At 41.6% G+C, this 12,480-nt stretch overlaps 1 protein-coding gene across 1 annotated transcript in view; it reads left to right on the forward strand.

Annotated features, from left to right (window-relative positions):
- Positions 1-1,769: 1,769 nt before the first annotated feature.
- PPP2R5A (protein phosphatase 2 regulatory subunit B'alpha) overlaps positions 1,770-12,480 on the forward strand; it is a 65,149-nt gene continuing 54,438 nt past the window's right edge. Inside the window, exon 1 of the mRNA XM_032318520.1 lies at positions 1,770-2,661. Coding sequence (XP_032174411.1) covers positions 2,481-2,661 — 181 coding nt within the window. The 5' untranslated portion in view covers positions 1,770-2,480. The remainder of the gene's footprint in view (positions 2,662-12,480) is intronic.

A 12,480-nucleotide genomic window follows, 5' to 3' on the forward strand; every position in this document is an offset into this window, starting at 1 on the left:
TATACCAATGGAGTTTTTAAAAGACTAATCTGGTAGTAAAGTTCAAAGCCCTGAAGTATGTTTAGGGTCAATTGTGCAAATTGTGAGAGGGCCTGGCCTGAACATTTTCGAAACTAGATTCAATATAGTCTAGAGCTTGACTGGATTGTCAAAGCTGCTGTTGAGATTTGAACCTTCCTGAGTGGGAGAACTGCACACAGCTTCGCCACTTTTGAATGTGAGGAAGATGTTTTGAGGTAAGTGGTTTGGTTCTGGATCTAGAATCCAACTTCCTACCCAACGTTGGAATCTTCTGTACATATGCACAGGTACTTTTGCATAAACATATGAAACCTACTTTTATCAAGTGGAAAGCAAAATGTCTGGAGCTCCTGGGAGAAGGCATGGAGATTTGGGCCCACCCGCGCAAAACCCACTAAGCCAAAGGGAGACACCGTTGTGCTTAGTTATTCAATTTTTAAAATTTTCTAGGCTTAAATTTACGCTTAAAATTTTTTTATGCTGCTACTCTGCAAAGGTTTATCAATTTTTATGAAAGTGACAAATCAATTTATGAATTTCGCTGAGCACTAATACTCTGGGTAGTGAGAGTCTTATAATAGTTTGGAGAGAGAACATTTGGTTCCTTTTGCGCACTCCTCAAACAACTCACTTATTTTTACTAAACATGACACGCAAAGCCTGCGCGCGCGCACCCACACCCACCCGATAACCAGTCCTTGTCCTTCAGAAGTCTGTAATCTCCGAGGAAGAGATCACTATGAGTAAACGGCAACCCCCGAATCCACAAGCCACTGATCAGCAAATCTGTACTCGTTCTGCTGCAGAAGCGAAGGCCTCTGGCTGAAGAACGGGTGGGGCTTAGTGGGATGCTAACTTGGGCACGAGAAACCTCTTCCAGCATGGTGCGGCCACGGAGAACTCTTTGAAGCAGTAGGTGCTCGACTGCCCACACTAGGCGCGAGAAGTTCTCCGAACCACAGTGCCTGAACCACTCAAGAACTACAAACTCATTCCGCAACTACTAATTGCGCGGTTTAGTACCAGTGGAGGTGCCAAGGCCCGCCCAGGAATCCAGCGCCCAACTCCAAACCCGCGGACTCCCTCCCTCGCCTTCCCCAGGGTCCCTCCGCCCGTCCATGCAACCGCTCTTTTCCCAGCCCCGACTCCTGCTCCACCCATTTTAGTGACGTAACACCTGGCGCTCTTTCCCGCCCCAGACCTTCAGCCCCATCAGTCGCTGCAGTTCCTCATTGGCCAGGAGATGGGACAAGAACGGGAAAGGGTCCTCGCTTTGCTCTCTAACTGTCCCCTCTAGGTTCTAGCTCTTCTCATAGACGGTCAGGAGAGCAAACACAACCTGCCCCGTGGCGCAGGCGTGCAAGTGCGATTCCTGGAGGCGGGGCACTTCCCTTCTCTACCAGAAGAATTCATCGCGCTGTTGTGACGTAGCGGCGCACCGCTCGCCGTCCTCACTCCCGATTGGCTGTGGCAGAAGTCCGTCACACAACCTCGCCCCATTTCTCAGCCTAACCTCTCCCCTTAACAGACAGTGAAGGAGGCCACGCCTCACCCCGTTCCTGCCGCTTAGCTCTGCGATTGGCTGAGAGAATAGGCATGTTTTCCCACCTCTTACTCCCTCCCGAACGTCCGAGAGGCTGGCGGGACCCTGCGGAAGTTGTCAGTCAATCTCCTCTTTCCCCACCCCTCGCGCGGCCCCTCCTCTGGGCCGCGCGCTCTAGCGCGCGCGCACACGGGCACACACACACTATCCCCCCTCCCTGCGTGCACCCTCCACCTTCTCAAGTTGTAGCGGTCGCCCGCTGGGGTTCTCCGTGGGCGGCGGAAGGGCGCGCGGGGGAGGGGGCTCGGACAGCTCGGCGGTGTGAGGAGCGAGGGTGTGCGCGCCCAGAGCCGGGGCGGCGGGTTACCGCCCCGGGATATGAGGGTCCGGCGCTGACAGGGAAGAGCGGGCACCGCGGCGGCGGCTCGGAAGGGACCCGCGATGGCAGCGCCTCGGGAGGAGGCTCCAAGCAGGGCGGGTTGTGCTGGCAGCGGACAGTGAGGGGCCGGCCGGCCGGCTCGCGAACTGGGCTGAAGAGAAGAGAGGCGCGCTCGGCGTCCGCACCCCCGCGCCCTCGCCTCAGTTGTCCAAACTTCAGGCTCTCTTCCACCCGCCCTCCGCGCCCGAAGTCAACAACTTCTTCACCCCCCTCCGCCCCCGCCCTTGCCTCCGTCAGCCCCGGGAGGTGGCCGCGCGGCGGGGACCAGGAACCCCCGGCACTGAGATGTGGCCGTGAGGCGGCGGCGGGCGGCGAGGAGAAGCTCGGCGGCGCCCGGGAGCCGGAGGGCGGCGCGGCCGGGGGGACGGGGCGAAGGGGCGCGAGCTCTCCGCGCCTCTCCCCCCCCACCTCCTCCTCCTGCGGCTGCCCGTTCCGTGCACGCAGCAGCCGGAGCTGCCAAGCGCCAGGGCCGCGGCGATGTCGTCGTCGTCGCCGCCGGTGGGGGCTGCCAGCGCCGCCATCTCGGCCTCGGAGAAAGTGGACGGCTTCACCCGGAAATCGGTGCGCAAGGCGCAGAGGCAGAAGCGCTCCCAGGGCTCGTCGCAGTTCCGCAGCCAGGGCAGCCAGGCGGAGCTGCACCCCTTGCCCCAGCTCAAAGGTAACCTCCGCGGGTGCGGCTCCGGGAGGGAGCGCAGGGGCTCGCCCCCGCGCCTCCAGAGCCATTTCCTCCAGGGGGTTCCTTCTGCCGCGCTGGGGCTTGCAGTGTGAGTCGTGTTTCCCACGTTGCTTCCCCCCGCCCCCGCCCGAATCAAACAGGTTTGCTCTTCAGAGTTTCGCTGCTTTTCTTTTCCCCGATTCACCTGAACTCTTCCCATCCTAGAAGATGCCAGCACTCCTCCCCACCTGCGCGCTCGCTCACCTGCCCTCGATGATGGCAGCTCTCCTCCTGCTCCCCGCCAGGTAGTTCTTCCCTCCTGCTCTGGGCTGGTCTTTCCCGGTTTGGCTTGAACAACCTGCCCTGCCTTCCGACCCGTGCCTGCCCGAGACCCTCTTCTACTTTGCACACACTTCGAGCTCTTCCTTTACTTTCCCAGTTATCCAGCGTCAGCTCTCACCCTCTCCTCGCCTCCCCTTCCCACGGATTGTTCCCAGGTGTCACGCAGACCGGGGTCTGTTTGCGAGCCTCAGGCAGACAGTGCTTAGGAGTTAGCTTGTCTTCAGATTTATTTATAAAGGAACAAGCGTAGCTTAGTTACTGGGTCGTTAGGCTTAAATGGTATAGTTGACTTAAAGAATAGGATGACTTAAAGTGCTTTATTGCCAGAGCAGATACACACGGTAAATTTGGAGGAGTGTAAGAGAGTTAGTATCGCTTTGCAGTGGCCTGGGAACTTAGTTCGCGAAGCAGGGGTTCCAGGGGCTATGTAGGTTGTACAGTAATTCAGATTCGTCTCCGTGCCTAATGCCGTGCAGGAGAACTTGGCTCACTTACTTTTCCCACAAGGTTTCGAGGATTTTTAATAAAATGTTTCCTGGTGGTGTAGTTTATTCTTTGTGCATTACTCTTTTAATTTTACAATTTTCATGTCTTCGCTTTTGATGAGATAGAAATCGTCTTAGAGCAAGGTGATAATGCTTCTAGACATTTAAATCAATTCTTACACCCAAGAAACCTGATGGAAATCAGATCATCTGTTTTACAAGGCATGGAAATTAAAGATCCCATACTAAAATAGGTAAACGTTGAGATTTTTTTCAATCCATTTCATCTCCTTCAAGATTAATCTGGTTCCTGTTTGTCTTTGGACCTATGCATCCAGCCTTAGTTTGGCTATAGGAGTCTAAAGAAAACCCCAGATCAAATCACAGTTGACCTACAATGGATCTGGAACCCCATTCAGACCCTATACTGCCCTGCCTCTTGGGGTGCTTCTAAATCCAGGACCTCCCACAGCCAGAATCCAGCTCGCTTTTGAAAGGTTTTAAGATATGTGTAGCTTGTGTTGCTGCATTTATCATTTGTTGTTCAGCATGCAAAAATGGTTAAAATTTACGTATCAGGGTCAATGGTAAACCACAATGATAGGCATTGCCAAGATTTGAATACTTGAGTGATGTCATAGCTATAAAAGAATATCATCTTACCTGTTAGGATGTTGGATTGCTATTCATGGATTTCAAAGTGTAAATTTAATTAAAAACGTTTTTATGTCATTGATTTTTTTTCCATTAAATTGTGAAATTGTTTATAATTGAAGGTTTGCTGCTAGCATTTTTCATATTTGCTTTTTAGTAAGGTATCGTGGATCCTTAGTACTGTTTTCCTCATTAATATACTTTCTTTTATTTAATAAAAGTAATTGCATATTAAATATGGTTAGTAGATCAAGCTAGGAGATGCAGCTTTAACACAGTTTTTAAAAGCTTGACAAAAATATGCCGAGTCAGTAATCCTCTAAATTATATGGTGCATAGTTCAACAAGTTGAAGTTGCCATTGAATGTTTTATTTGTAATATTTATTTGGTCACTAGTATAGAAAAAATAAAACTGGAACTTTAGATTCATTCTGTATATTTAACATTAAAATACAGTATTCTTTAAAAGGAAGATTAGGTATTCAAGATAATTTATGCAAATTGGTAAGACCCTTACTTGGATTGCCCACTAATAAGAGCTACTTTTACTGCAAATGCCAAAGTGCTTGAAAAGTGCTTTTTTAAAAAATTCAGTTGCTTCACATGGTACTTTGGCAGTGTACTTGATACCACAGAGTTGTGTGCTTCTTCTGTCTGTAGTAGTTTTTTCCATTTGTGGTCTTAACAAAAACCAGTGGAAAGCCCTTTAGTGTGTGTATGAAAGAGAATTTTTCTTCCTGCTCTGAAATACAATCCTCCTGTGGAGAGATTCAGATATTTGTGGGCAACCAAGATCTTTCAAGTGTTTATACTAACCTGCTTATGTTACACTTTGTCCACATGGATCTAAACTGGAAAGGTGCCAGCTATTTTCCTCAAAGCATACTATGGGTAAGGATTAACAAAATAATCCAACTTTTTCATCTGTAAGAAGTTTATTTGTGCAAAATCATTTAGTAAGTAGGTTGCAGGATTTTAATAGGGAAAATGTTCAGAGAAAACTATTTTGTTATAGAAAATATTTAATAAAAATAAGACTTGTTAAAAGAATTTTTTAAAAACAAACATATCATGTGGGTCCTGAAAATTAAACCGCCTCATTGTATAGCTTAAAAATTTTCTTTCAAAGCACCTTTAAATTTTCTTGTTATGTGAATTTTATAAGCTCCCCCTGAGAGTGAGGTACTAGAAAATAAAAGTAGAAGCATTTGATAAACCATTTTTTTCTGTTTTTAAATTTAAGCTAGTATAGGACTTAATTTTTCTACCTTAAATTTTTCCTCTAGTATCCAACAGTTAGGAAATGTCCAACATTAAAAAAAAATCTGTTATTCACAGTAGAAGTTTATCAGCCTGTTTTAACCTATTTTGTTTAAGTCTCTGGAAGGATTTATTTGGTAAAGTAGTAGATGCCTTACATTTATATAATTCTTAGCATTTATAAATTGGTTCATACTTTCTTTAATTATAAAACAGTATTGTGTATAGTAAGTTTAATAGTCCAAAGAGGTGTAACTCCTAATCCCCGATATCCCTTGCTTTTTCACACCTACTAAGTAATGCTGTTGCATGACATGCCATAGCTTGGTGTGTTTTTACAAACATTTTATTTCATTGGGGCATCCCAGCAACTTTGCAAAACCAGTATCGTTCATATTTTATTGATGAGAAAGTTGAGGCTTAAACAATTTAGTTTCAGGCCTGTGGTTATTTATCTGGTGTTGCAACTGTTACGGGTACTCAGGTCAACTAATTTCAGTATTTTTGCTGTTAACCTATTTTATAAAAATTTGAATCAATATGATAGAGTTGGGTCATTGGGGTCAGTCCTGGGTCAAAGGTAAATTTTTACTCTTTTCTGGCTTTTCCTTATCTGTAAAATGGGGATAATACCTTCTATCTCCCTAGGATTGTGGGGATTAAGTGAAATAATGTAATTAAAGTATCTAAAAATAGGCAAAGAATGTTAGCTTCCATTCTCTTTGATATTTCAGAGTCCGGATTAAAAATATTTTTTTAATGAAGGATTCACATAAATGGTAAACTTTCCTAGTGAACTTAAAGATTTTATTTATAACCAGTTTTAAGATTTGATTTATGTGAAATAAGGTGAAGCTATATCATTTTTCAGCATAAGTATGGAAGTGGAAATAGGGTAGAGTGAAGAATGTTTAAAATATTAAAAGCTGTAGTTAGACGATTTTTACCAAGCAAAGTAATTGAGTTAACCAATAGAAATGTATAGATGTGCATTTTTCCTGAGAAACAGCCGGTAAATAGCAAAAAACAGAATGAAATCTGCTTTGAGATGAAGTGAAGAACCTCCTGCTAAGTATCACTCAGATTCTTTGTTGGTATATTCTTAGAAACTGGGTTCCACTGGAGGAATCCAGGCCAGTAACAGAGATGCTGATTTGAAGTGCCTTGCTTACCTTTAGGAAAAAAATGTTTTTCCCTTGAGATACGTGGTCTTTTAGGGTAACTGGAACAGGAACACTGACATGATCTGAAGTTTCTTAACTATTTTAACTTTCTTGTGGTGGGGGAAATATTGACTCAACTTTTAAGGTTTATGGGTCTTCTCAAAGTTAATACCATTTTCTCTAAATCCCAGATCCCTATTTGTAGTTGGATTGGCATTAAAGGAGAGTTGAAATTCCTCTGAATATATCAAGAAAAATGTTCGCAAAGGGATATAACACATTTTTGTCGTTTTAGGGCTACTTTCTGAAAGTAATGCCAAATTTCTTCTGGAATATTATTTTTTAATAGAAAAATTTTTTAGGATATACTTTCTAGAGAAATTGATAACATAATATCCATTGCTGGCCTCTACATGAAGGAAAAATTTTCTAATTAAGTGTAACATCTTCAGAATTCCTATTTAGGGTCAGATTTCTTTTTCCCCCAATTTTATTACCTCCTCTGATCCTTAATTGAATTTTGGATTATTTTATGAAGTGTCTAATTGAGTAAAGTGATATTGCAGTAAAATGTATTTAGTTAAAATAGTGTGATCTTTGGAGTAGAGTGCTATCCTGTAAGTAGTAAACTTGAATTGTTTTTCTACATCAGCTTAATCATTTTTATTTGTAAGAGTCACATTTTGTCTAGATAAAATCACAAAGATGAATTAGTTCTTAATGAGTTTTTGTCTCTCTTTGGCTGACAAAGGCAAGTTTATCAACAAAAATAATATATTTGGAAATAGATTTTTGTGCTTTGTTTTTGAAATTTAACTTTTTTAAACTGTAAGAAGCTGGTAATGGAGACTAGCTTATTTTTATTTTTGTGTGTAGCACTCAGGTTCTCAGTTGTGGCTGTACACTTGGAGAACTTTAAAAAATATCAGTGCCAAGGCCCACCCTCAAGAGAGTCTAAATTAATTGGCCTAAGATAGGATAGAGGCATTTGTATTTTTAAAAGCTCCCAGGGTGATTCTAACGTGTAGCCAGGGTTGAGAATCACTAATTTAGCATTATCTGTCTATTGATTTAATTCATTAATTGAGACTTTGTCCTTTTCTCTCTGATACTCATGGCTCATTACCCAGCCTATTAACATTTCCTGCCCTCACTTCACCTCCTGCTATTTACTTTTCACTCTCTCAACTTTGCTGCCCCCTGTGGCTAATCAGATGCCTTCCTGAAGGGATGTTAGTTATATTCTGGAGTTTTAGGTATAATGAGATGATGATTCTATAGGATGTTTCTGTAGTTATCATAATTAAAACTCAACTGTTAATCATTTTATACTAGGTCTATTTTTCTTTTCTCTGATTTTAGAGCTGGGGCTGAGTAAAATGAAAGTGAGAACATATCATAGAGGGTTTTTAATTCCATCATTCAGGGTAACATGGTTCCAGCCATTTTGGAGTACAGAACTGGTATTTGCTATACACTAAAGGCATTCTTATGCTTCTTTAAAATTTAGAACTAATATTACTGGTGTATACGTTGAATATTAGGTATTAAACAAATGAACTATTATTCTTGAATTTAACTGTTTTTTTGGTCGTGCCTTGTCCTTGTTTGGCAGCAAGAAATTTTTTTGCACAGTATTTTTACGTCTATCATCTTAATCTTGATTACAGCTTTTTGTTGAAGGTAAAGCATCAAGCACCTGGTACCACTTATAGTTCATGTTCCTATTTTGTTTTTGGTCTTTCTGCTATCCAATTTGAATAAGACTGGTATTTATTGATGTATTGTTTTGAGTCTGTGTTCAGTTGTTATGGAGTAATGTTCTCTGTCCAGAATGAAAGACTTTGAAAGCAGAAGTCATCTGTGTTTTCATATCCCATTGTGGTACCAGATACAGTATTTTGTGCATAGTAAATGTAGTTATGTAGTTAGAACAACTGTTTTGTCGGAGAGAGATTACCTGTTAGCTGTCTTTTGACTGTCTTCCCTTAACACCCCTTCCGCCACCTAATTACTGATGGTGCTTCTTTCAGCAACGTTTGTTCAGTGATGTTTGATGCTGTCTATCAGCAGATTGGTTCTCTTCTATTTTGTTTTTTATTTTAATGTATTTGTGCCTAAGTCTAGTTCAGGTTTTTAAGTAAATAAATTCTGGGCTTTTGATACCATGACAGTAAATACTAAATGTAGAATTAAAATGAAGGATTGTTTGCTCTTGTATTTTACGGTTTGCAAATGACTGGTTTGTGACATGTAATGTTATTGATAGGTTTTTGCTAGGAAACGTGTTGTGTAAGGTTTGTGTGGAAAAGCAGTACTGGGTTGACTCACAACCTGGACATGTGTATACAAACATTAAATGAACTCAAATAATTAGTTTGCAGTAATTTCTAAAATTGAGTTGCAGTCTTTTATAAGGATGTCCTTGAAGGAGATGAAAGGAACAGATTTTAAATATGTAATTACTTTTAATGCATTATTGTGTAACAAGGAACCTAAATGCTTTGCTGAAAGACTTTTACATGAACAGAGTAGGTTTATACAAAATAAACTCTACATGTCTGAGCAGGATATTGACTAATAAGCAGTTTCAGACTTACTTTTTAATGTATATATTTGAAGTCTTCCCTGAAGGAGTTTGTTTATGTGGGCTTTTTGAATGACCCGAGCCGAAGGCAGATGTGAATTTTAGAAATCCTGCAATTTTGATCAGAAATTCTAAAGAAATATATTATGATTTTTGGAGGACTAATTTGCTGAATATGATAGGCTCACATGATAGAATTCAGAGAACCTGTTTCTAACTTGGACACTGAAGGCAAGGGATTTCTTGGGAACACACTCCTCCTACTGGAATGGTGATGCTAATTGCAGCTACTATAACCTTACCATGATGTTATAACTAGTTGAGCCTTCTAGTGGTGAATAGGACCACAGAAGTTATTGTAGTTTTAGCCTCCACTGGGAATCAGTTTTACTCTTGTTCAAAATAAATAGCTTGTCATTTCATCAGAGAAACTTTCTTTAATGTAGGGAGAAAATACAGGGTTTTTAAGCTCCTAGATATTTTCTCAGGTTTTGCTTTGTTAATGAATAAACTGTATGGACAGTACCTAAAAAAGGTTAAATGTCTGAAACAGGAATTTTTTAATGACTGGACTTAAAACTCATAGTTCAGAAGTGTCAAGTTTTAAATATGGCTTCAAAAATTATACATTTTTTCTTTTAAGTGGTTTTGCCTTTGTTTCACACTCATTGGTAAAAGTTAATCTAGAATAACAGCTGTTATCACAAGTTAGTGATTATTTGAGCACATTGTTAATCCCATGCCTTTAAATTAATAAAGTGAAAAAGATACAGTCTTTATTGTAAACTCTGAATTTTGATTTGGCAAAACAGAGTGCTTCAGACAGACCTTTCTAATGATAAACATCTGCTAGAGCCATAAGTAATCATAATTTCTGTAGGAATATGTATCTGCCTTTTTAAAAAATATTATTTATTTGAGAGAGAGACAGAGAGACAGAGGGAGAGAGAATTCCAGGCAGACTCCCTGCTGGGTGGGGAGCCTGACGCAGGGCTTGATCCCACCACCCAAGACCATGACCTGAGCCAAAACCAGGAGTCATGTTTAACCAATGGAGCCATTCAGGCACCGGTGTATCTGCTTTAAAAACAACAACAAAAAAACAAAAAAAAATTTACACATTCATTCTTTTAATTGGCCAGAGGAAAAATTTTGTTTGCCTGCTGTTAAAACTAGATACATACTTTGCCTTCAAAATTTGGTGCAGAAATATTTTTCCTCTCTTTGGTGTTCATAGAGCTTAAAATTTAGAGATTAAAGCTTTACTTAATATAGTGAATAAAATGACTTTTTGAAATTAAATGTCTCTAGGAACTTGTAGTTTGGTGGGGAATATAGACATGTAAGGCAGTTTTAATTACTGCCATGTTTTGTGATAAGAGTAAGCAGTAGGCGGCTAGGGTAAAATATGGGGGACCTGATCCGGTTTTGGTATGTAAGGAGAGAGATCAGGGAAAGTTTCCTGGAGAAAGCAACAGGTACACTGGGACCTAAACAAGATGTTCAGCTGAGACAGATGGGGTCTGAGAGATCCACCTAATGGGCAGTATGAGTGTAGTATATTTGGGGAAGTGCCAACAGTCTTCGTGGCTGTAATAAAGGATACTGTAATAGAGAACTGATGAGAGAAGAGACTGAAGCAACAATTAGGGTCTATACCATAGTCTTGATACCATGTGCTGTGTTTACTCCTGATGGTAGCATGAAGAGTGTACTGGGAGATGCAAGTAAGGAACACTAGTTAGGATGCTGGCACAGTAATTCAGACAAGAGATGAAGGTGGCCTTGTCTAAGGCAGGACTTGGTGAGAGGGAGAAACCAATGATGGTACATTTCTAACTAGGGCAACTAGAGGCATGATAGCAATTTACTGAAAGGGAAAAAGAGAAGAAGATCAGATTTGGGTGAAATTTTTTTTTTTAAGATTTTATTTATTTTATTTGACAGATAGAGATCACAAGTAGGCAGAGAGGCAGGCAGAGAGAGAGAGAGAGAGAGAAGGAAGCAGGCTCCCTGCCGAGCAGAGAGCCTGTTGCGGGGCTCGATCCCAGGACCCTGGGATCATGACCCGAGCCGAAGGCAGAGGCTTTAACCCACTGAGCCACCCAGGTGCCCCGAAAATGTTGTTTTTTTTTTCTTTTTGTTGGACAGATTGAAGTGCCTGTGGGAAATCAAAGTGCATCTGTCTAGTAGGAAGTTAGATATTTGGGTCTGGAACTAAATAGACCTATGGGTCTGGAACTAAATAGACCTATGCTAAGGAGAACAATTTAGGAGTCTTTAGATTAAAGAGGGCATTTGAAATGATTCAAGTAGAAGCAACCACTGAAAATGTGTGGAAAGGAAAGAGGCCAAGGAATATCATCATTTAGATGATGATCAAAGGAAAGAGGGTAATCTCAAGGCAAGAGAGAGAGCTTGAGTGAAAGCCAAGGGAAGAGAGGTAAGAGGAGAGACAAGGCAGTCATCGCAAGAGCACCTTTAAAAATGGGGGAGGGGCACTTGGGTGGCTCAGTTGCTTAAGTGTCTGCTTCAGTTTAGTCATGATCCCAGGGTCCTAGGATTATGTACCTCATCAGGCTCCCTGTTCAGCAGGGAATCTGCTTCTCTCTCTGCCCCCCCCCCCCACTCCTGCTTGTGTATGCACATGCACTCTCTTTCTCCCTCACAAAAAAATAAAATCTTTTTAAAAATTGGGGGAGGGGGACTAGAGCTGTTGACAGTCATACAAGAGCTTAAAAGTTCCATGGGCTTGGTAGTCTAAGTAACATTGGTGACTTAAGAGGCATTCCAGAGGATTGATAGACCTGAAATTTTTGTAAAGTAAGGAATGAATGGAAATTGTTAAAAAGTCAAGTCAGTAAGTATGGACATCTCTTTCAGGAAGCTTGGCAATTAGAAAAAAAATTCATCATTAGCTGTGAGGTGCAGAATGGATTGTATTTGGGATATATCTTAGATTGGACTTGTTAATTATTTGAGGGGAGGAGGAGAAGGAAAGGTAGGAATCAAGGGTGACTTCCAGGTGTTCTAGCTTGGACCACTGAGTGAGTAGGTCTACCACCACTGAGAAGGAACACATTAAAGAAGCAACCAGATTTAGAGGGAAAATCCAGAATTGGATTTTGGAAATTTGAAGTTTGAGATACCTCTTGGAGACCCAAGTAAGAATATCAAATAGATTTTTGGAAGCATGAATCATGGAGTGTCCATTTGGTAATTTCTGTGACTTCTAAAAATTAATTAGAAGATTTTCAAGTTTGCCTGTTAGAAAATGATCATAGTTGTGACTTTGGCTACTTGGTCTTCTGGGCAGATTGGTATTATCTG

The sequence above is a fragment of the Mustela erminea genome, chromosome 17 (assembly GCF_009829155.1).
Source record: "Mustela erminea isolate mMusErm1 chromosome 17, mMusErm1.Pri, whole genome shotgun sequence".
Taxonomy (NCBI): domain Eukaryota; kingdom Metazoa; phylum Chordata; class Mammalia; order Carnivora; family Mustelidae; genus Mustela; species Mustela erminea.